We start from the raw sequence: 24,893 nt of genomic DNA on the forward strand, positions 1-24,893 counted from the left end.
CCTGCACAGAACTTTACGTGTTTCACTGAATCTTGAATTTCTTTATTTTCTTTATATTTTATCATGTAAATTTGATGGTAAATTGTTATCTTCAACCATTCGCCACATGTTTAGATTCATACTGGAAGTTGAAAATTTTCAATTTTTCAATTTTTTTTCAATGAACTCTTGTTTTTTCTTGCCCTGGTGGTAATTTTCTTTAGCTACGTCAGCTGTTTCCTTTATGCGGAGAAATCCCTTCTGATGATTGCTGAACTTCCATACCCCACCAATGAATTTGAGCAAATATTTCAGATGTGCAACTATTTTTTAGGCGTTCTTATTCTTTCAGCAATTCTTGGTCAGGTACACTTAACAATTTTTGTTTGTTTTTAAGTCTAATATTTATTTTCTTGAAACTGCTTGTTATAATATGAGAAAGAGACCTTTTGCACCTGATTTTTTTGATCTGCTATTTTTATTTTCAGTTCTTTATAAGCTTCCGGAGTTCCAATTTATTTGGGGCCACCTCAATTGGGAATCTGGAACTGATGGTGCAGTTGACAACATCTCCTTCATATCAAAATAAGGGATACTGAAAATACATAGGCAATGAAATGTGTTTACGTAGCGCCAGCAGACTTGCGTAAATTCCACTGAGACAGGCAGCACTGCAGGCCGCTCCCTGCAAAGCCTGTGCAGCGTTCCTCAATTTTGTCAAGTAGCCTGTCCTGGGGAATTAAGGTAAGTCTGCACAATCACACTGCAAGTGGTACTGCACAAACACATTTCTCCCCACAGAGGCAATACAGATTTTAGGACTTAACTGGCAAATGGGTGACAGATACGATACACTGTACCAAACTTAAAATAAAGCGTTGGTAATACACAAGTTGCATTTATATAGCAGCAGCAACATGTTAAAACCGCTCAATAAACTTTCCGAGATCAGTTAATGTTTGAGTGCAGTGATTGTTATTGTGTAAACATGGACATATCCCCAAACAACAATATGAATGACCAGTGAACCTTTTTGCATCATCTTTAGTATATTTTGTTTATTTGCTCTATGGCCGCCTTTAGTTGCCCTGAGAAAGTGGCCTTTCTCTTGGATTGCTGCAGTCCTTTGGTGATGGTGCTCTGACACCATTAGTTATGTATCCGAGTCCAAGATAAGTAATTAATTGGTTGCAATGCACTTTGTAACTTCCAGAGAATGAAAAAGGCACCATATGAATGCCACTTTTATCTCTTGTTTCAAATCGTTCCTGTTCTTATTGATACTGATGTTCTAACCAACAACTTCCATTCTGAATGTTTCCCCTAATTTAAACATGGTTCCAACTACTGAAAACATTTGTGTTCTCCAGGTACCTGAGGTGTTACTATTGGGCAATCCGCTCTTTGATTACTATTGGTGGTATTTCTGAACCAGTCACTCTCTTTGAAATAATCTTTCAGGGGTGCAATTATTTCCTAGGTGTCTTTGTTTTCTCCAGCTTACTTGGTCAGGTAAATGGACATACGTCAAAATGAATTGCTGTTCACTACAGTATATTCATTGTGTCATTTCTAAATTATGAATTAAGCTAAAGAAAAAAAGCAAAGGCTGAGCGAGAGATTTGAAATCTGTATCACGGAGTCAAATATTAGCAAATTTTAGGTTTTCAAACCTTGATTGCACTCTAATAGAAAACTCTGTTTCCCAGGGGTGACATGGGATGGATTTGTTCTGCAATAAACTATTTTTCCTTTAAACCTGCATTAATCAATAAACTATGTATTACTCAGCAAAATCACATGAGAAGGATGGTAATGTTGAATTGCTGTGTTCAACAATATTAGAAGAACTATTTTATTAAGAAAGGATATCCAACACAAATAATGTTGGCGGAAGTCTTTCAAGATCATTGATGAAAAGGGGGAGATGAGGACAATTTATTTTATTCAACGAGTTATAATCTGGAACATATCCTGAAAAGATGATGAGAAAGTAACTTGCAAAAGGAAAGTGGATAAAACAGAAACCTTTGCAGGGGAACTGGGAAAGATCAGGACCATGGGAAAAATTTCAAAGAACTGACAGGAAAATGGGCAAATTTACCTCCTCCAGTGCTGTATTATTCTAAGTGCAATGATCCCACGTTCACCAGCTCCTGTTATTCAGGTAATTTGACAGCACTCAACAAATACCGCTCTCATGATTATCACCAAATACCACCATGTATCTGTGTTTTCACTCCTTGTTAACTGGTGTGTGACTTTATACTTAGTAGTCCAGGGGCATGTGTAGCCATCTGAGATGGCCACCTGGAAAGGACCATGGGAATTATGGCCAACCCAGGATTCAGACAGATACAGAGCTTCTGTGTATTTGAAACACAGGTAGCTAGACCTGATCAAAACCCCCACTCGTTTGCATTCTAATGTCCCATTTCCCCAGAACAATAGAACTGCACTCAAGAACCCGATACAGCCACAGACTGATTGGCGCCACTCCCTTTACTCAGAGAGCCCAACTGCCAAGGTCAATGACCACTAAGGACCCGCCCAGCCACCAAGGCACCCGCCCCTTTATTGGCCGAAATCGAAGGCAGTGATTGAAGCCCTGTCGAATTATTGGGTCCAAGATTAAGGACCGCCCCAAAGAGCGCGAAACCCGAGAGGGATAAAAGGGGACACAGCCATGAGTTCTGTCTCTTTTGGACCCGGCCTGTGCCAGCCCATCTGCAGCATAACGACCAGACAGCCAAGTTCAAGACCAAAGATCGCAGCCTGATGGATGAGCCCAGCAGAGGCACAGCCACTTCTTCACTTGCACAGTGCCGATCGCCTGAAGTTAAGTATAGGTTATTGTAGTTGATAGGTGTAGTTTAACTTGTAGTATATTGTGCTTGCATGTCGAAGTAACCATTGTGTGTAAATAAACCATCTTTGAACTTGAACTGACTAACTGATTGTGTGGTCATTTGACCGATATACGGGAAAGCCTTGTGGTTCAGTCAGAGAAACAGAAACACCCACAGTATTGGTGACGCTGTTGGGACATAACATCATATCATAAAAAGAGCCTCAGTTTCATATTGGCAATTCTAAAGAGCAACATTATTGGTGACGCTGGTGGGATAGTATTCCATTAAATTGGCAACATTTATTGGCGAACTCTGATGGGGCTCAATTCAGAAGTGACTCACTCCGAGAGAACCCACAAAGCTTTGAAATCCAATTGTGAGAGAAAGAAAGAGCCACAAGTGCAAGCCCATATTGACCAAATCACCAAATTTCGGAATTGTGTACGAACCTGCATGCATACTAACAGGGATATAAGGTAAACTTGTTAGATTGTGTCAAAACTATCAAGGACATTGTGAACCGGAAAATAGCTTAGGCCATACCCGCAGTTCAAATCACCGCCTTATCCCCGTCCCAAAGTAACGATAGGAAACAGAGATTAACGGAGGGAAACGAGAAAAGATAAATTTTAAAAGAGATATAAGAAGCAATGGCCACAAAAGCCATTGAACCCACAGGAACCTGAGGTCGCAGCGACCAACACAGCAGAACAATGCTCCATATGGGAGGAAGAGTTGAGGAAGTATTTAAAGGGGAAAGGATGGCCCCTTTGGTCCAATTTTTGTGCGAATGACGAGTCACGTCCAGGAAGCATATGACAAACTTGGTGGACAATCTAACTGAGGTCCATAAGAAAAATGCAGCGAAAGTCCGAATGCCGGTGGCAATAGTGCCCTATTTGGCACAGTTGCAAGGCACAGAGGAGGATGTGAAGACGCTCCTCAGGCAGTTAGTTGAGAAAGACGAGAAGAATGAAGGAAACAATAGTGAAAGTGAAAAGATAATTGAGCAACTCCAGGAACAGTTAGCAGCTAAAGATAAGGAGATGGCTGATGTGAAACATGCACACCATGTTTGTTTAGTTCACCTTAGCAGCTTTCAGACCCAGTACGATACAAGATACACAGTGCGCAGTCCTGGTAAGAGAAGAAACAGAACAGCAGGTAGCCCAGCTAAGTAGTCAATGCATGGATTTAAAAGCAGCTTTGCGAGCGCTCCACAGCTCCACAACAGAACAGAGACAGAGTACAGTAGACCACGTGAAATGCAGACAAAAAATAGTCGTTGCTATCAGTGCAGAATGAATTTAGATATACCTTTGGACAAAATTTAGATGAGGAAGATGCCCCCGATTGGCAGGAATTCAATGAAAGCACCCAGAGATATGTAGAGGATACAGGAAATCAGAATCGAGCCCCCCTTGCCTCAAAAAGGAAAGCACCCGTACGACCGACTGCACAGGCAGCACACACCCCCATGACTATGGTCACCACACAACGCAAGTTATCGGATCAGGATGAGCCTGATTTAATTTACACCACCCCACTATCCATAACCCAGTTGAGAGATGCTTGCACTAAAATCGTTCCATTTCAGCCCACCGCAGACCCGCATAGCTTCTTTGAGGAAGTGTGCCAACAAAAAGTTATGTACGGTCTAGACGAGAGAGAGGAAGTCAAACTCATAGTTATGAGCCTTAGCCGGTCCATAAGATCAGCTTTGCCTGAACCCCAGAATGTAGCAGGAGGCATCCTACAGGAGATGAAAACGGCCATTTTAGATGCGATCGGGTACAACAAGGGAGACCCAGTAGAAAGTTTGAACCGTTGTAGGCAAAAGAAGGGTCGCCTTTGGATACATTTTACAGCAGTATTTGGGGATTTGAACCACGCGCACTTAGATAACGACGACACGGCTAAATGGTCTGCACTTTAGTCTCACATGCCACAGAAGCAGGCCAAAAGGCTTGTGTGAATTACAACCCCACAGACCGCACACATAATGAAGTTTGGGTTTTAAAGAGACTCTCCAGGGCATGGGAACAATCCCTACACAGACAGGCAAATCAGGAACAGATAGAAGCAAACATGCACCCAGTTATAACTAACCAGGACCCAGCATGGATAAACGAGGGTAGACATGAGGGACAGCACCCCAGAGAACAGGCACCTCGAGGCTGCTACCATTGTGGACACATGGGACATTACGCCTGCGAATGCCGACAGAACCCCCCACCCAGGAACAATGTTAGGCCTTTCATAGTTTTAGCGCCTGTTCAGACGATTTAGAGGTCAACACCACAGATTGACGGTGTTTGGACTCCCCAATCTGGGTCTGCGACACGCTCTGGGACAAATCAGACAGACCAGTAGTCACAGGCAGTCCGGGGACAACCAGTCGGATTTCTTTGGGACACAGGAGGGTCCCACACCACTTTAAACTCCTCCACCAAGTTTCAACGTGACAAATGGCCCACCAAAGACACCATCACCCTCAGTGGATTTACCGAACACCTACAACAGGGGTACATCATAGCCCCCCCATAGATATTCAGATAGGGAACATTAACACCAGGCACCCCGTTGTTTCAGTTGACTTGCCCCAAATAGCCGAGCACATTCTAGGAATCGATCTTATGAGCTCCCATAATCTTTCCTTTGATCCAGTGAATAAATGTGTATAGAGAATGGCCAAAGCAGCTAGGGCCCCGCTACGCTCACAGTAGGGTATTATGAACATAGGATTTGCTCAGTAGGAGACTATTGGTTTGATTCGCAAACAATTAATACAGACCAAACGATTAGAGAGGTCCTCGTGAAACACAAAGCTTAGTTCGCACAACACAAACACGATTGTGGGAAGATCCGAGGTACGGTCACAATTTCAGGTCCCGATTCAAAGCCGCAAAAGCAATATGGTTTCCCACAGCAAGCCGAGGGTGAGATTCCTAAAGTTATCAATAGTTTATTGGACCAAGGAGTAATTCAGCCCGTAGCGCCCCAATTTGGCCAGTAAGAAAACTCAATGGTTCATGGCGATTAATGATCGACTACCAAGAACTTAACAAGGTTACCTCTTTAGGAGCCCCCACCATTGCCACGAGTCCCGCGACCATACTCAAGCAGGGAGTGCAGGCAAAGTACTTCACAGTGCTGGACATCAACAATGGCTTTTAGTCCATCCTGTTAGACAGGGCCTGTCAATATAAGTTCACGTTTACATTTCAAGGGCAGCAGTACACGTGGACATGCCTCCCACAAGGATGCCACAACTGCCCCTCCATTTTCCACCGACAATTGGCCAACGGACTTTCCAAATTTACCCGACCCGAATGCCTTATACAATATGTGGATGACTTACACCTACAAACGAACACTAACGAAGAGCATGTGAAGCTTCTTTCGGAATTACTAGGTCCTTTACAATCCTTCGGATGCAAGGTCAACCCCAAAAATGCCCAGATCTTAAAAGAAAAGGTTCTTTATTAGGCACTATTATCACCCACGGGAAGAGAGAAAGTGAACACAAACTAATCAAATCAATTGTTACCTTGCCCCTGCCCCACAATGTCACTGCATTCCGGTCATTCCTTGGTTTAGTAGGATATTGTAGGAATCATATAGATGGTTTTGCTACCAAAGCAGCCCCACTCTCAGAGCTCCTTAAAAAGAACACCCCGTGGGAATGGCTCACTCAGCACACAGACGCCATTGATGAATTAAAACGCGTCCCAGGCACAGTCCCTGCTTTGCAAGTTCTAGACCCACACTCACCCTATGCCATCGAAGTGGCAACCACCGACCGAACCCTATCAGCAGTACTCCTGCAAGAACGACATGATCGCTTAGGACCCATAGCCTATGCCTCACGAGTTTTGGACTCCGTAGAGCAAGGATTCTCAGCCTGTGAATGGCACTTGCTTGCAGTCTTTTGGGCAGGACAGTATTTTGCGTACATCACAGGCCTTAACCCAGTAACAATTTTAACTGAGCACACCCCAACACAGCTATTGTTAGATGGTAGGTTAAAGGACGGTTCAGTCAGCCACATCAGAGCAGTTCGCTGGACACTGCTGTTACAAGGAAGGGACATCACAGTCAAATGTACCAAGACCCACACATTTCTAGTAGATAAGCTTCAGTGTGCAGGGACCCCACATGAGTGCCAGATCATAGCAGCCCAACACCACACAGGACCCTTTATTCCAAACTTACTGCACACACATGCAGGCAGTAAAACACAGGATTCCCAGACCATAGACAACGCTTTAAAGATTTATGTAGATGGTTCCTCCACAATAGAAAATGGAAAGAGAATAACTGGTTGTAGAAGTTATGTAGAAGACGTGCAGGGACGCACATTAGACAAAATCTCTTTAAAATTGCCCGGCCACCTAGGTTCACAAGCAGCAGAACCTGCAGCCGTAGCATAGTGCAACACCCAGATTCTTTCCCAAACCCTGCAGACATACATTCGGACAGTCTATATGTATGCAATAGCTCGACAGAATCCCTGCCCCTGTGGGAATCTAGAGGATTAATTTCAGCCCCTACCCTCTGCCCCGTTGTTGAAACACATTCTTAGGACAGCCTCAGACTGCATGTACGGTATAATTAAGGTGAGAAGCCATCATCGTTCATCCCCACCCGGTAATGTAAAGGCAGACGCTTTAGCCAAGGCAGGATCACGCCATTGTCACTTTTCGCAGCCGCCGAAAGTGAACCGATACACCCAGTCCAGGTTTCCCCGACCAATATTTTTTTTTTTATTTTTTTTTATAAATTTAGATTACCCAATTATTTTTTCCAATTAAGGGGCAATTTAGCATGGCCAATCTACCTACTCTGCACATTTTTGGGTTGTGGGGGTGAAACCCACGCAGACACGGGGAGAATGTACAAACTCCACACGGACAGTGACCCAGAGCCGGGATCGAACCTGGGACCTCAGCGCCGTGAGGCAGTTGTGCTAACCACTAGGCCACCGTGCTGCCCTCCCAGACCAATATTGAGGATCCAGCCCAGACCCAAATGGCAGATGACACTCTAAAAGAGATTTTAGACAGTAACTTCCCAGCCCGCTAGGATAAATGGAAGGACGCACTGACAGTACAGGATAGCATAGTTTTGAAAAATGTAACTTATGTGGTCCCCACCCAGGACAGAAATCAGATAATGTACCAGTTTCATGATGGACATGGACATCAGGGGATAGACAATACCATTGCCCATTTAAGACCATTGTGTTGGTGGCCCGATTTCAAAAAGGAAGTAACACAGTATGTGGAGAATTGTCTTATCTGTGCTCAAAACAATCCCGAACGGTACACAAAGAAAGGACAATTACGTCACACCCGACCTGTTAATGGCCCTTGGACAGATTTGCAACTCGACTACATTGGCCTCCTCCCACCTTGCAGAAATGGTTTCAAGTACGTGCTGGTTGTAATTGACACCTTTACTAAATAGGTAGAAGCATTTCCCTCACGGACGAACACAGCAAAGGCCACCACTAATATTTTGACCCAACAGATATTCACAGCTGGGGTCTCCCCCGCAGCATTGAGTCAGACCAAGGTTCCGACTTACCCGCAGAGTTATGCAAAATGTTTCAACAATTTTTAGAATCAGGCAAAAATGCCACATGGCATAGCATATCACCCCAATCCAGCGGCATTGTTGAGAGAATGAATCGCACTTTAAAAGTGACCATTAGGAAGTTGGTGCAACAGAATAATACCACATGGGATACAGTTCTCCCATTTGCCCTCATGTTTATTCGGAACACCGTTTCCAGTTCCACAGGTTTCACCCCCCACACTTTCATGACCGGACAACCCATGAAGGGAATTGAATATTTATTAGGTCTCGATTTGGCAAGCCCCACAGTCACCGCCCTCACCCATGAAAAAGCTGCCCAACAAGTCACAGAGTATATTAAAGCAGCACAATTCACTACAGCTGTCCGACTAGGCGCTAGAAGATGTCATGATATGCAAACTTGCAACCAATGAACACTCAGAATAGGACACAACCAATGGGCAGTCCGGACACTCAGAGGTGACATCACCACAAGGGGGCACATGACATAAACACTATAAAAGGGCTGAGGCACTCACACCCTGCGTCTTTTCACTGACAGACATCTAGAGAGTTAGACAGGGTTGATCAGCAGCATCACACCCCAACACGTGGCTTCGAGCAAACTGGTACAGTTAGACTGAGTTACTACAGTTGGATTAGCAGAGAGTCAAACTCATTTGAGAACTGTGCTAATAGTTCAATAAACACGTTGAACTCATTTCAGAGTCTGGAGCATCCTTTAGTTAAGACTGCATCAAGTAGCAGCCTGTGTTATCCGAAGCAGCATAACAGAAGAAAGCAGAGTAAAACCTGCTTTGACAACGCTGTTTGGTACAGAACCCTGAGGTGTCCAGATGATGAGAAAAAGACGCCGCATAAGAATTACGGTGTCCGACATTCTGATGGAGCCTGCCCGCCTTTTTCCTTCTTCTTTTCCTCTTGTTACATGGTTTTAATTGATGTCGGCCTGACACCCAATTTCTTGATACACTCATAGTTACCCTTCTCACGGAGACACAGACGCAATTTACTGACCAATGGCCATCAAAGGAACAATTGTTGGATCTCATATGACTACAAATTCTTTCCGCTCATTAGGTCAGCCAGGTCAGTTAAGCTCGGGTAGTGGATCAACGGCACTGATCACCACCCTACCCGGGGATTTCACCTATTCTTGCCCTGCTGCGGCCCACACACACCTCAAGTTACCATCACTTCGAGCTCTCTGGAATGGTTCCCTACACACTACACTGTCTTTGGCAGGTCTTAGTTTTCCCTTCTCTGCTTTTTTATTGTGGTTTAAAGAATGCCCTTTGCCACGCTCTGTACACTCATCCCTTTACCTACCGCGACCCTCTGGTCGTTCCCCACCTGCTATTTACACGTTTGACACACTTGGCTGCCACACGCGAACTACCTCTGGACCCTTGGACAAAGAAACTTTGTAAAACTGGCCGCCCTAAAATTCGGCTAGTTAAGATGAGCCTCAACCACCACTGGTTGCAAGTAAAGAAAAGACTGGACGAAGAAAGTGTCCGCCCACTTCCCGCATCGACCACAAGCTGCGAGAATCTCTATACTATAAAAATTGGTATTTCTTGTCTCTCAAAACGTTATTTCAAAAAATAAATGAGGGAGTCACACATGGTGACGATCATAATGGAAAATTGGATTAAGGAGAGAAAGATAAGTTAAACGTGATATTAACCAAAGATAATAACAGATATTATGCTTGCACCCCCAGGATCACACTGAACATGGAAGAAGACAAGATGTAGCAACGACTGGTAACTTGCGTTTTGATCATCATTGGACTTCTGCAACTGCGCGCGCAATGGACTATTTTAATGTATACTACACCAGCTCCGAACACTACCACACGACAGGTCACCCTGAGCCCGGACACTACACCACACATAGACATAGACACTGACACCCCCACTTGGTGCGAAAACATTGCCAAATGAAACCCCCTTTTATACAGTAGAGGCCCTTCTGGTAATTGCAATAATCTGCAGTGTCATTCAGACACTTTTACTCCGTAAATGGCGAGCAAAAACCTCCCGGTCCCCGATATATATACTCCAAGCCCCCTTCTTTGGAATTCAACAAACTGAACAAACATTTTAACTGCTGCTAAGAATTGAAACCATGTACCTCTGTAACTTTGTTAGATTAAGTAGAAATGTGATGCTGCTGTTTTAAAATTTCTGTACTGTACATAAGTTATTTTTGATATTTGCCAGCAACACAAGAGTAGTTTAGATAGTGCTAAGTAGAGATTCAATTGTGCGGATAAGTTAAATGTTGTAGTGACCGGTTAGAAATTAGTAATTTGTGATGTGTTAATAGAATTAGGTAAATGCCCAAAAATATAGGACAGATTAGTGTAGAACCTGTCCTTGACAAAGGGTGACCAGTACATCATGGATGATAAGGGATCAACAGTGTGATCCACCACGCTTCGCGTTCAGGATCAAGAGGACGGGATGCAGCCATCTGAGATGGCCACCTGCAAAGGACCATTGGAATTATGACCAACCCAGAACTCAAACAGATACAGAGCTTCTGTGTATTTGAAACGCAGGTAGCTAGACCTGATCAAAACCCCCACTCGTTTGCATTCTAATGACCCATTTCCCCAGAACAATAAACTGCACTCAAGAAACCGATACAGCCACAGACTGATTGGCGCCACTCCCTTTACTCAGAGAGCCCAACTGCCAAGGTCAATGACCACTAAGGACCCGCCCAGCCACCAAGGCACCTGCCCCTTTATTGGCCGAAATCGAAGGCAGTGATCGAAGCCCTGTCAAATTATTGGGTCCAAGATTAAGGACCGCCCCAAAGAGCGCGAAACCCGAGAGGGATAAAAGGGGACACAGCCATGTGTTCTGTCTCTTTTGAATCCGGCCTGTGCCAGCCCAACTGCAGCATAACGACCAGACAGCCAAGTTCAAGACCAAAGATCGCAACCTGATGGATGAACCCAGCAGAGGCACAGCCACTTCTTCAAACCAGCCACGTGATCAAGATAAAGGCCTTATCCACTTGCACAGTGCCGGTCGCCTGAAGTTAAGGATAGGTTATTGTAGTTGATAGGTGTAGTTTAACTTGCAGTATATTGTGCTTGCATGTCGAAGTAACCCTTGTGTGTAAATAAACCATCTTTGAACTTGAACTGACTAACTGGTTGTGTGGTCATTTGACTGATATACGGGAAAGCCTTGTGGTTCAGTAAGAGAATTAAAAACAACCACAGTATTGGCAAAGCTGTTGTGACATAACATCATTTCATAAAAAGAGCCTCAGTATCATATTGGCGACTCTATAGAGCAACATTATTGGTGATGCTGGTGGGATAGTATGCCATGAAATTGGCAACACATGGTTCGGGCACAAGAGGTGAATCCTGCAGGAGCACCAAATCAGGCTCGTGCCAGCCACTGGGCCGATCGCGGGTCACCTGACTCGATCTGCTGGCGCAATCTGGATCATGCCCTCACTGGCCGTGATCCAGCTAATGAGATTTAAATGAGCCTGGATGCCATATGCATCTGGCACCCTGGAGTCAATGGCTGCACCTGCAGCCGTGTGTTGTTTAGCTATGGTTTCCACAAACGTAAACCAGGCACGATGGCAACTCGGGGAGTCTCACAGGCCATTGGAGACACCCAGGTGGCCAGGGACAGGGCAGGGTGGTACCCTAGCACTCCCCAGAACCCGGGCACTTTGGCACTGCCACATGTGCCCAGATGGCACTGCCAGTGGTTGGGGCGTGGGTGGCCCTGCACATGAAAGGGAAGGTGAGGGGACGTCCGAAAGCACACAAAAAGATGGGGAGGGGGGGTTGACATAAAAGGGGGTGTAGAGATCGAGGCAGCCAATTAAACGGACATCCCGGACACCTATCTGCCACTTGGTTAGATTGCCAGAGGAGGTTATGATATTTGGATTTTTGTTTATTGTCACGTGTACCAAGGTACAGTGAAAAGTATTTTTCTGTGAGCAGCTCAACAGATCATTAAGTCCATGAAAAGAAAAGGAAATAAAAGAAAATACATAATAGGGCAACACAAGGTACACAATGTAACTACATAACACCGGCATTGGGTGAAGCATACAGGGGTGTAGTGTTAATGAGGCCAGTCCATAAGAGGGTCGTTTAGGAGTCTGGTAACAGCGGGGAAGAAGCTATTTTTGTGTCTGTTCATGCGCGTTCTCAGACTTTTGTATCTCCTGCTCGATGGACAAAATTAGAAGAGTGAGTAAGCTGGGTAGGAGGGGTCTTTGATTATGCTGCCCGCTGTCCCCAGGCAGCTGGAGGTGTAGATGCAGTCAATGGATGGAAGGCAAGTTTGTGTGATGGACTGGGCTGTGTTCACAACTCTCTGACGTTTCTTCAGGTCCTGGGCCAAGCAGTTGCCTTACCAGGCTGTGATGCAGCCAGATGGGATGCTTTCTATGGTGCATCTGTAAAGGTTGGCAAGAGTTTATGTGGAAATGCCGAATTTCCTTAGTTTCTTGAGAAAGTATAGGCGCTGTTGTGCTTTCTCAATGGTAGCCTCAACGTAGGTGGACAAGGATAGATTTTTGGAGATGTGTACCCATAAGAATTTGAAACTGCGAACCATCTCCACCTCGGCCCCGTTGATGCTGACAGTACTTTGTGTCTACAGTACTTTGCTTCCTGAAGTCAATAACCAGCTCTTTAGTTTTGCTGGCATTGAGGGAGAGATTGTTGTCGCTGCACCACTCCACTAAATTCTCTATCTCCCTCTGTATTCTGACTTATCGTTATTCGAGACCTGGCCCACTACGGTCGTATTATCAGCAAACTTGTAGATGGAGTTGGAATCAAATTTTGCCACGCAGTCGTTGTGTGCTGGGAGTATAGTCTAGGTACGCAGCCTTGCAGGGCCCTGGTATTGAGGATCATTGTGGAGCGGGAGTTGTTGGTTATTCTTACTGATTGTGGTCTGTGGATCAGAAAGTCGATTTTGATTTGATTTGATTTATTATTGTCACATGTATTAATATACAGTGAAAAGTATTGTTTCTTACATGCTGTACAAACAATGCATACCGTACATAAGGAAGGAAGGAGAGACTGCAGAATATAATGTTACAGTTATAGCAAGGTGTAGAGAAAAGATCAACTTAATACGAGGTAGGTCCATTCAAAAGTCTGATGGCAGTAGGGAAGAAGCTGTTCTTGAGTCGGTTGGTACGTGACCTCAAACTTTGGTATCTTTTTCCTGACGGAAGGAGATGGAAGGGAGGATGTCCGGGGTGTGTGGGGCCCTTAATTATGCTGGCTGCCTTTCTGAGGAAGCGGGAATTATAGATAGAGTCAATGGATGGGAGGCTGGTTTGCGTGATGGACTGGGCTACATTCATGACCTTTTGTAGTTTCCTGGGTCGAGCAGGCTCCATACCAAGCTGTGATACAGCCAGAATGAATGCTTTCTATGGTGCATCTGTAGAAGTTGGTGAGGGTCGTAGCTGACATGCCAAATTTGCTCAGTGTTCTGAGAAAGTAGAGTCGTGGGTGGGCTTTCTTAACTATAGTGTCGGCATGGGGGGACCAAGACAGGCTGTTGCCGATCTGTATACCTAAAAACCTGAAGCTCTTGACCCTTTCTACTTCATTCGCATTGATGTAGACAGGGACATGTTCTCCACTACGCTTCCTGAAGTAGATGATCGTTTTGTTGACATTGAGGGAGAGATTATTGTCATCGCACCAGTTCACCAGATTCTATATCTCATTCCTATACTCAGTCTCGTCATTGTTTGAAACCCGACCCACTACGGTAGTGTCATCAGCAAATTTGAAAATCGAGTTGGAGAGGAATTTGGCCACACAGTCATAGGTGTATAAGGAGTATGGTAGGGAGCTGAGGGCACAGCCTTGTTGGGCACCGGTGTTGAGGATGATCGTGGAGGAGGTGTTGTTGCCTATCATTACTGATTGTGGTCTGTGGGTTAGAAAGTTCAGGATCCAGTCGCAGAGCGAGGAGCTGAGGCTAAGGCCATGGAGTTTGGAGATGAATTTTGTAGGAATTATGGTGTTGAAGGCTGAGCTGTAATCGACAAATAGGAGTCTGACATAGGTGTCTTTTTTATCTAGGTGTTCCAGGGTAGAGTGCAGGGCCAAGGAGATGGTGTCTGCTGTGGACCTGTTGCAGCGGTAGGCAAACTGTAGTGGATCAAGGCAATCTGGGAGGCTGGAGTTGATTCGTCCCATGACTAACCTTTTGAAGCACGTCATAATGATGGATGTCAGAGCCACTCGACGATAGTCATTAAGGATTGCTGCTTGACTTTGTTTGGTACAGGGATGATGGTCATCTTCTTGAAGCAGATAGGGACCTCAGATTGTTGTAAAGAGACGTTGACGATGTCTGTGAATACCCCCGCCAGCTGATCCGCACAAGACCTGAGTGCGGTCCGGATACCCCATCCGGGCCAGTGGCTTTCCGTGGGTTGACCTTCGAGAAGGCTGCTCTGACGTCTGCAGTGGTGATCACAGATACAAGTTCATCCTCGGCTTCTGGGGTGGAGGGCTTGCTCTCGCTGACCTCTTGCTCAAAGGTACCGAGCCAGGCCTGGTCCGCTGGTGCGGAAGGTATCCTATTGCTCCCTGGAGCTTGGGATGTCCCTCTGGAAGGCACTTATTAGGGATATCCGGTGAGGACTCTGTGCATAGAGGCCTGGAGTTGAGCTGAGTTCTGTACTTTAGTTAATATCCTGTCGCCTCTCTCTCCTTGTGGTCGGGATACTTTTTTACTCAATTGAGCAGCTTTTTTTTTCTCTTCCTCATTAACATGAGCATGCACTGGTGGAATACGGATCCACAGTTGGGTCCTGACTCTTTGTTATCCTGTGATCCACTCCTGGTAGTTCTCCGCCCCTTTTGTTGGGAGGCATTGTCAACACTGATCATAATCTGTATATATAGCTGATGATCCTCTCTGTATTCATGTATGGATTGATGTTGGCTCTGTACTGGGCCCGAGACTGGGGTTATGCTGCGTTGTGTGGTCTATATCTAATATCCTTTTAGAACTGGGGTTCTCGTGAATTTTTCTTGTTTTTTTTAAGGATGGGTGTAAAGAATCCGTGATTGGATCATGCAGGGGTACAGGCGGGTTTGGTATCCGAGGGAAGGAGATGGCGGTGTGTCATTGCTGCCTCTGCCGCAGCTGGAGTTGAAGGAGATATATGTTGGTGCACACTCGAACATGGCGCAAAACGTTCATCCTAAACTCTTGTGGTAATTGCAAGTGTGAAAGATGTGCACCATTTTACTGTGTTTCCAAGGCTTTATCCAGTTCCTGCCTTCTTCTCTGGTGGGGCTTTTAGGGATATCAAGTTAAATCTAAAGATTGTATTGACCCAGTTGTCCTGCTGTTCTCCTCTGTATTCAGGTATGTTGAGCCTTTACGTTTTCTTGTGGTGCTGCACCATTCCTGTGGTTTTGTTGTGTTGTTTGTTCAAATGTTAAACTCCAATAAATAATAATTTTTTATTGAATTGCTGCTTACTCCAATGGGCAAGATGGGCCAAAAAATCTTGGTCCATGCTTCTGGATCATTCGGCCATGCTTTGAAATTTCAGGTCTATCTTTTCCTTATCATTAACATTCCCTTCATCATTAGTCTATTCCACCATTTCTTGCTGCTGCAGCACTGCCTGGCCTGATTGCAGTTCATCTATATTTAAAAAGGAAAAGGTAGGGAGAGATTGCAAGAGATGCATCCTTAAACCATTTTCAGGTTGCAAATCAGAAGAGTTATTACGGTGAGGGGAAATTGGGATGTGAGAAGGAGGATTATGTATGAACACACCATCATTTTCAATGATTCGACTCCATTGCAGATTATGGCCTTTGTCATAGCCTCACCACCACACCAATGAAGGCAAGTACTGTCTACTCCACGGGGGTAAGGACATGCATCCATGTCTGCTCCCCATGGTTAGGTGATGTCATCTTTGTCCTTCAAGAGAGAGGAAAGTGTGTCAGTGAGTATGGTGCAATGGGTTTGGCTAACATGCCTACCATGGTTAAATAACTGGTGGCATGTGCAAGCTGTGAGATGTTGGTATGAGGTTGGCAGGAATATTGAGACTGACGTAAAGCTATGAATGTGAGGCAGTAGTCATGACTGATAAGAAATTATTGGTAGGCGAGTGACAAAAGGGTTGTGCTGAATTGAGTAGTGTGTAAATCTAGTGGCTCAGGTTTAAGGATGGTATCTGAAGATGAATTCAGCACGGTACCATAGTGGTTAACACTATGGCTTCAAAGCGCCAGGGTCCCAGGGTCGATTCCCGGCTTGGGTCACTGTCTATGCAGAGTCTGCACGTTCTCCGCGTTTCTGCGTGGGTTTCCTCCGGGTGCTCTGGTTTCCTCCCACAGTCCAAAGATGAGGGATTTGGATAGGTTAAGTGAATGGGCTCGGGTCTGGCAGATGGAATACAATGTTGACAAATGTGAGGTTATCCATTTTGGTAGGAATAACAGCAAACGGGATTATTATTTAAACAATAAAATATTAAAGCATGCCACTGTGCAGAGAGACTTGGGTGTGCTAGTGCATGAGTCACAGAAGGTTGGTTTACAGGTGCAACAGGTGATTAAGAAGGCAAATGGAATTTTGTCCTTCCTTGCTAGAGGGATGGAGTTTAAGACTAGGGAGGTTATGTTGCAATTGTATAAGGTGTTAGTGAGGCCACACCTGGAATATTGTGTTCAGTTTTGGTCTCCTTATTTGAGAAAGGACGTACTGGCACTGGACGGTGTGCAGAGGAGATTCACTAGGTTAATCCCAGAGCTGAAGGGGTTGGATTATGAGGAGAGGTTGAGTAGACTGGGACTGTACTCGTTGGAATTTAGAAGGATGAGGGGGATCTTATAGAAACATTTAAAATTATGAAGGGAATAGATAGGATAGATGCGGGCAGGTTGTTTCCACTGGCGGGTGAAAGCAGAACTAGGGGACATAGCCTCAAAATAAGGGGAAGTAGATTTAGGACTGACCTTAGGAAGAACTTCTTCACCCAAAGGGTTGTGAATCTATGGAATTCCTTGCCCAGTGAAGCAGTTGAGGCTCCTTCATTACATGTTTTTAAGGTAAAGATAGATAGTTTTTTGAAGAATAAAGGGATTAAGGGTTATGGTGTTCGGGCCGGAAAGTGGAGCTGAGTCCACAAAAGATCAGCCATGATCTCATTGAATGGCGGAGCAGGCTCGAGGGGCCAGATGGCCTACTCCTGCTCCTAGTTCTTATGTTCTTATGTTCTAACCTATGAGCAGGTTAGCTGGATTGGCCATGCTAAATTTCCCTTAGTGTCCAAAAAGGGTAGGTGGGGTTACTGGATTACGGGGATAGGTTGGAAGTGTAGGTTTAAATGGGGTGCTCTTTCCAAGGGCCGGTGCAGACTCGATGGGCCGAATGGCCTCCTTCAGCACTGTAAATTCTATGATTCTATGAATTCAGTGTCCTTGAACACTCGTGCAATATCGTTGAATGCATTGTGGCACTGATTCAAATATGACAAGGAAATTGAGCCTTTACTTGTCGACTTTATTTTATGGATATTCCGCCTGAAAGTTTCTTCTCTTTGCTGGTCACTCCCCTGCTGCTTCCCTGCTTACTGTTCCCACTTTCCTGAGAAACGACAGAGCTGTGAACATCACGCTGCTCCAGATCCTGTTGCTGGTGATGTTGCTGGTCACCTTGGTTCTTATCTCCAGTCCAATCTAAGGAAGAAAAAGTAGCATCCATCTTGATCTGATGGAGCAAACTTCCAAAATGTAGAAAGTAACATCTCAGAAAAGATATTCTGAACCCTTCCCCAACAAGTCCCCTGAGATTGATTAAACTCTGTTAATTGCTATTGTATATTCACCCTGCTGTCACAGGTGAATTTCAAGAAGCCCAGGAAACCCATGGATATGATTACATCAAATTGACACACCAGTCAAAAGTGTGTGCTCATATTGCTTGAATGGGGATTGTATGCAGGCAGCCTAATGCGCTCAAATTAAATGAAGTGAGTTAAAACAGGCTTCCCCACACAATGACATTTTTCCTGTTTTTGATCCCCTGACTCGCACCCAACCCACACAGTCTTCCAGATTAAAATTCAGCACTTTATTTCATGACATAATCCGTTATCTTGAACCCAAGTCCATTTTATTATTTCAGAACTATCTCAAATTCAAATGGACAATTTTGCTGGACACAACAACGTTCCATAACATTTTCCCAAAATAAACTTCCTTCCTTAATACACAGCATTGGGAAGGAACCACCTCACCTGTATTTTCTGGTTTATAATAAACATTTGCTAATTCCTTTAAATTTGAAGTAAATTCTCCCTTCTTGACTGCTTGAGAAAATCATCTGGATTTATCAAATACATTCCAATTTCAGTAACAAATTATGGCCAGTTTCGGCAGTTTCACATTAGCAACAGACTGCTTAGCATTTACTTAAGATGTCCGCCAGACGTTTTTCCACATTGCTATCATGGGGATAGCAAGAGAGACTTTAATCATTTTTTTTCCCTTGGGGTCACTTTTTATTGCAGTCAATAATAAAAATCAAAATGTGATAGCTATCACATCCCAATGCAACCAAGATAATTGAAGAGGTAGAATTGCCTCATATCTCCTAAAAGTTTAGGGGCACTAACCACATGAATTTTCCACATTTTCCAATCCAATCCACCAAGTAATAAAGAAATTCAAAACCATCACAATAATATTATTTTAATGTCATTGGGGTTAATTTTGACTTTGGGCAATGGAAATGAAAATCGGGAGACATATAGGCAGCTGACCTGATGGAAGCCATTTTGCACCATTACTCAAAAGTTAAAATCACCATATTGCGTGTGAGCTGAAAACTTGCTGTTGGTCTAAATCTTAGGCAATTCGTCAACCTGCAGGTAATCTAAGGCTCCATGCTCCCAGAGTCCAAAAACAATTTATTCTTTGTTAGGTAGTCTCCAAGATCTTCAATTGAAAGTGTCATAACCCCCACGAGGATCATGGGGAACAATCATTGATCTCCCTGTGGGACTTGTGGAATGTGAGCTCCCTCGGTAGTGGACTGAGACCAACTACCTGCGGCTCATTGTTAGTAAGGTATAAAAGCAGGCTCAAATTAGGGCCTGGTGCAATAAATCCTCCCAGCTAGGATTGCACTGGGAGTGTGATGGTACATGAGACAGACTATTGTAAATATTTAAATAAATTAATCTTCGCCAACGCCAGTTTTCTTAAAGAGACTGGTTTAGCACAGTTGGCTAAACAGCTGGCTTGTAATGCAGAACAATGCCAGCAGCGCGGGTTCAATTCCCATACGACCTCCCCGAACAGGCACCGGAATGTGGCTACTAGGCGCGTTTCACAGTAACTCCATTGAAGCCTACTTATAACAATAAGCTAAAGGAGGCTGGCTTAGCACATGGGCTAAACAACTGGTTTATAATGTAGAACAACGCCAGCAGTGCGGGTTCAATTCCCGTACCAGCCTCCCCGAACAGGCGCCGGAATGTGGCGAACAGGGGCGTTTCACAGTAACTTCATTGAAGCCTACTTATGACAATAAGCAACTATTAACAATTAACACTTATGAGTTATTAAAGAAGGGTAGTGTGAAAGTGCTTGACAAAGAAGAAGAAGTAAGATTGCTGCAGTACTTAATTGAAATGTCTGATGGGTCGGCCTTTTTCATAATTTTCAGATGCGTGATATTATTGGGAGAGCCACAGCAAGACAGAACAATTACCAAACTTCAATTGACAACGCAATGACATACATGAATGCATATTCAGTTTCAAGAAATGTGCAAAATCGTGTGCGTAAATGGTATGAATACACATGGGAATCCGAAGGTCTGCTGGGTATGTAAGCTGAGCCCACACTTGCTGCCTCTTTCAGAAATTTTTCTGGTGGCCTCTTTTACAATAAAAATAAACTATATTTCTTTCAGACTCATCTGAGCTAATGGAAAATATGCCAGTACAAATGCAGCTGTCCATTGCTATTGATCAAAACTATGCAACAATCAGTAAAGTTGATCTGTTTAAGGTATGTCTATTGGAAACTTTACACTGCAAATAAACTATTGCATTTTGGCTTTGAAATTCCTCTGCATGCTACTTTTAGACATTTTTAACATGTTGACGTTAATTTTCTTACTGTGCCATATTAACATATTTATTAGTTAATTTGTTGATTAATTTAAAATAGTTTGATGCAAATGTGTTAATGACACTGCCAAAAAACAGTATCTGTACATAACAGGGATTATGCCTGGAGTTTCTTTAATTTTATAAAAAGAGAGGAGCCAGGAATTTGAAAAGAGCACGAGAGGAACCGGGGCAGGATTCTCCGACCTCCCGCCGGGTCGGAGTATCGCCGGGGGCCGGCGTGATTCCCGCCCCGCCGCTCCGACGCCGGCTGCCGAATTCTCCGGAACCGGTTTTCAGATGGGGTTCCGGTCGGACGTCGTTGGCAGTGGCCCTCCCCCCCGGCAATTCTCCGGGCCCCGATGGGCCGAGCGGCCGCCCGTTTTCGGCCAGTCCCACCGGCATGAAATAGACATGGTCCAACCTGACGGGACCTGGCTTGGAGGGCAGCTAGCGGAGTCCTTGGGGGGGGGGGGGAACCGGCCCTGGGGATCCCCATGGTGGCCTGGCCCGCGATCGGGGCCCACCGATCTGCGGGCAGGCCTGTGCCGTGGGCGCACTCTTTCCCTCCGTGCCAGCCTCTGTGAGGCTCCGTCATGGCCGGCGCAGAGAGGAAACTCCCTGCGCATGCGCAGGGAACACGCCGGCAGCTGAACCGACGTCACCTACTCCACTGCGGCGGTCTGCCAGAACGTCACAGGCCACGAAAAGACTGATCGAATCGATCTAAATTTCAACAGCTCCATGGACTTTGTTGGGACTTTGTGTAATATTGCTAATTGTCTGGGCCAGTGGGAAGCCAAAAATGTAATAAAAGAAAAGGAGAGAACATTTTTGTTCTCCCGGCTGCTACTCATATCACCAGTTCTCTCTCTCCCTGCCCCCCCCCTCCCCCCCCATCCCCCCCCGGCTCTCGTTGATAACCCCCCCCGGCTTCTTTCTCCGCAAGGGGTGAATGTGGTGATATGATTTGCATAGCTGTCTGCCATTGGTGCAGAACACCGGCTTACCATTGGTCCTGGTCGGTCATGTGCCTCTCGACCGATTGGTTGAGACCAGTCATGTGACAGCTCTCCGATTGGTTGAGAGGCTGAGTTAACCGCGCCTCCATTCCGAGGTATAAATAGTCGGAACGCCAAGCGTCGTCCATTTTATTGTAGTCAACCGCAGGGCTAAGTTCTAGCTTATTCAAGCCTAACTTTTGTCTAGCAACTCGTCTCTCGTGCAATTGATGGCTCATCAGGGAATGAGGCTGAGTGTTGTCAGAGATTAATAAAGGAGGTCAGAATGTGTGGAAAGCATAGTGCACAAGGAAATCCTGCAAGGGAAAGACAAATCAGTAGGACATATTTAAAAACCTTGTACCTAAATGCAAGCAGTATTTGGAATAAGGTCAATAAGCTGACAGCACAAATAGAGACAAATGGGCATGATTTGGTGGGGTTTGAACGCCCTAGGGTACTCAGTATTCCAAAAGGATGGACAGGATGGAACAGGCAGTGTTGCTTTATTGGTTAAAGATAGCATCAAGGCTATATTAAGAAATTATATATGGCAGCACCGTGGCGCAGTGGTTGGCACTGCTGTCTCACGGCACCGAGGTCCCAGATTCGATCTCGGCTCTGGGTCACTGGCCGTGTGGAGTTTACACATTCTCCCCATGTTTGCATGGGTTTCGCTCCCACACCCCAAAGATGTGCAGGGTAGGTGGTATGGCCACGCTAAATGCCCCTTAATTAGAAAAATTTAATTGGGCACTCTAAATTCATTTTTTTTTTAAAGAAATGATATTGGCACTAAGGGCCAAACTGTTGAATCAATCTGGGTGGACATAAAAAATAAGGAAAAAAAACTCCTTTATCGGAGAAGTATATTCCTGAGAGGAAGAGGAAGTGTAACAGAGAGAAAAACGTTCCATGGCTAAGCAAGGAAGTCAAGGAAGGCAGAAAGGCAAAAGCTAGACCATACCCATACTGCAAAAGCTAGTGGTAAGCTGGAGGATATGGAGTACTTTAAGGTTCAGCAAAAGGATACTAAAAATAAAATCCAAAGAGCTAAGATGAACTATGAAAGGAAACTAGCAGAAAACATCAATACTGATACCAAAAGCTTCTATAAGTATATTAAGAGGAAGAGACTAGCTAAATAAATGTTGTCCCTTTAGAGGACGATACTGGTGAGGTAATAAGGAGGAACACAGAGATTGCAGAGGCACTGAACCAACCTTTTGTCGCTGTCTTCACAGTAGAAGATAATAAAAAATTTCCAAAAACTACATTTAATGCAGAGGAATTTGGTGCAATAACCATCACTAAGGAGATGGTATTGAATAAACTGATGGAATTAAGGGCAAATAAGGCTTCGGGACTGGATGGCCTGCACCCTAGGATATTAGGGAGGTGGCAGCAGAGGTAGTGGATGCATTGATTCTGATATTTCAGAATTCCCTGGATTCTGGAAGGGTCCCAAAGGATTGGAAACACACTAATGTGACACCCCTATTCAAAAAGGGAGAGAGGCAAAAAGTAGGAAACGACCTCTGTGGTGGGGAAGTTGCTGGCATCACTCATTAAGAAGGAGACCACTGAACATTTGGAAAGACAAGGGACAATCCACCATTATCAGCATGGTTTAACGAAGGGTAAGTCATATTTGACAAACTTGCTTGAGTTCTTTGAGGACGTAAACAGCAAGGTCAAAAATAGGGAATCTGTGGATGTGGTATATCTCGTCTTCCAGAAGGCGTTTGATAAGGTGCCGCATACAATACTGATCCAGAAGTTTAGATCGCAGGGTATTGGGGGTAGAGTACGAGATTGGATTGAGGATTGGCTGACTGAAAGAAAGCAGAGGGTCGGGGTAAATGGGTCCTTCTCTGGCTGGCGAGCTGTAACCAGTGGGGTGCCGCAGGGGTCAGCCCTCTGACAACAACTCTTTAAAATTTCTATGAATGATTTGCCAGCAGGAACAGAGTGTAACAGAGCAAAATTTGTGGCTGATACTAAAATAGGTGGGAAAATAGGAGGACATTTTACAGACAGATATAGAGAGGCTTGGAGATTGGGCCAAAATTTGGCTGATGGAGTTTAAACTCGATATGTGTCAGTGTATCCATTTTGGCCGAAAAAACAGAAAGGCAAATTATTATCGAAATGGAAAACAGATTTGAGATGCATCTGGGAAGAGGGATCTGGGTGTTTTTGTTCATGAATTGCAGAAAGTCGGTACGCAGATATGTATGTATACATGTATTTAAAAAGGCAAATGGAGTGTTTGTGTTTATTGCAAAAGGACTGGAGTATAAAAGTAGAGAAGTGTTGTTGCAATTATATAGGGTGTTGGTAAGACCACGGGCGAAATTCTCCGACCCCCAGCAGGGTCGGAGAATCGCCTGGGGCCGCCGAAAATCCCGTCACCGCCGTGGCAGAGATTCTCCGCCACCCGGGAAGTGGCGGTGGCGGGAATCTCGGCACTCCGATCGGCGAGGCCCCTGCGGTGATTCTCCGGCCCGGATGGGCCGAAGTCCCGCCGTTGGGAGGCCTCTCCCGCCGCCGAGATTTGAACCACCTCTGGAACGGCGGGATCAGTGGCGCGAGCGGGCCCCGGGGTCCTGGGAGGGGGGGGCGATCGAACCCCGGGGGGGGGCCCCCACGGTGGCCTGACCCGCGATCGGGGCCCCCCGCTCAGACTCCGGGCCAGTGCCCTGGGTGCACTCTTTCTCCTTCCGCGGCCGCCACGGCCTCCGCCATGGTGGAAGCGGAAGAGAACCCCACATTGCGCATGCGCCGGCAGTGACATCAGCGGCCAGCTGCCGCTGACATCACTGCCGGCGCATGCGCCGACCGCCGAAAGCCTTTCGGCCAGCCCCGCTGCCGGGGGCGCCGGTTTTTTGCGCCAGTCTTCTGGTGCCAACCGCCAAAGGAGAATTCCCCACCTTTGGGGAGGCCCGACCACTGAGTGGTTGGCGCCACTTCCCTACGCCGGGACCCTCCGTCACGCTGGGTAGGGGAGAATCCCGCCCCAGATCTGGAGTACTGTATCCAGTTTTGGTCTCCTTATTTCAGGAATGTGTGGTGGCATTGGAGGCAGTTCAGAGGAGGTTCACTAGATTGCTTCTGGGGATGAAAGGGTTGTCGTATGAGGAGAGATTAAACATATTGGGCTTATACTCGCTGGAGTTTAGAAGTATAAGAGGGGCTCTAATCGAGGTGTATAAAATACTAAATAGGATTGATAAAGTAAATGTCGACCAAATGTTCCCCCTTGTGG

The 24,893-nt window shown here is 45.4% G+C and overlaps 1 protein-coding gene across 7 annotated transcripts in view; it reads left to right on the plus strand.

The window, feature by feature from the left end:
- The window catches only part of LOC119972430 (cyclic nucleotide-gated cation channel beta-3-like), a 226,451-nt gene that overhangs the window by 109,628 nt on the left and 91,930 nt on the right, over positions 1–24,893 (plus strand). For 6 of the 7 annotated variants that reach the window (XM_038809103.1, XM_038809108.1, XM_038809105.1 and 3 more), the window contains exons 11-13: positions 204–345; positions 20,177–20,336; positions 20,426–20,523. In XM_038809103.1, the coding sequence (XP_038665031.1) occupies positions 204–345; positions 20,177–20,336; positions 20,426–20,523 (400 nt within the window). The remainder of the gene's footprint in view (positions 1–203; positions 346–20,176; positions 20,337–20,425; positions 20,524–24,893) is intronic. The other variant, XM_038809104.1, reaches the window with a different exon arrangement.

Source organism: Scyliorhinus canicula, chromosome 10, assembly GCF_902713615.1.
Source record: "Scyliorhinus canicula chromosome 10, sScyCan1.1, whole genome shotgun sequence".
Classification (NCBI taxonomy): Eukaryota; Metazoa; Chordata; class Chondrichthyes; order Carcharhiniformes; family Scyliorhinidae; genus Scyliorhinus; species Scyliorhinus canicula.